We start from the raw sequence: 226 nt of genomic DNA, 5'->3' as shown, positions 1-226 counted from the left end.
AATAATTTCCTTCACAATTTTTCAATTCCAGGCCGGGAAAATCCAAACAGCCAGACGGGGATCGACTTCAAAACTGCGCAGCGCTTAACAAAGGAGACCAGTATTACATGCACGATGGAGAATGTGACTTGCTTGCCGCGTCACTCTGCCAGATTTAGTCAGTGGGAAAGATGAGAAAATGATTCGGGGGGGGAGGATGTTACCTGAATGTAACTGGCTGTGGGCG

General features: G+C 47.8%; 1 protein-coding gene across 1 annotated transcript in view; it reads left to right on the top strand.

The window, feature by feature from the left end:
• Window positions 1-220, top strand: part of LOC119594162 — an 11,585-nt gene extending 11,365 nt beyond the window's left edge. Inside the window, exon 6 of the mRNA XM_037943233.1 lies at window positions 32-220. Within this exon, the coding sequence (XP_037799161.1) occupies window positions 32-158 (127 nt within the window). The 3' untranslated portion in view covers window positions 159-220. The remainder of the gene's footprint in view (window positions 1-31) is intronic.
• The last annotated feature ends 6 nt before the right edge of the window (window positions 221-226 follow it).

The sequence above is a fragment of the Penaeus monodon genome, chromosome 33 (assembly GCF_015228065.2).
Source record: "Penaeus monodon isolate SGIC_2016 chromosome 33, NSTDA_Pmon_1, whole genome shotgun sequence".
In the NCBI taxonomy this organism is placed as follows: Eukaryota; Metazoa; Arthropoda; class Malacostraca; order Decapoda; family Penaeidae; genus Penaeus; species Penaeus monodon.
Note: the sequence above shows the minus strand (reverse complement) of the source record. Positions and strands in the feature narration are given on the sequence as shown.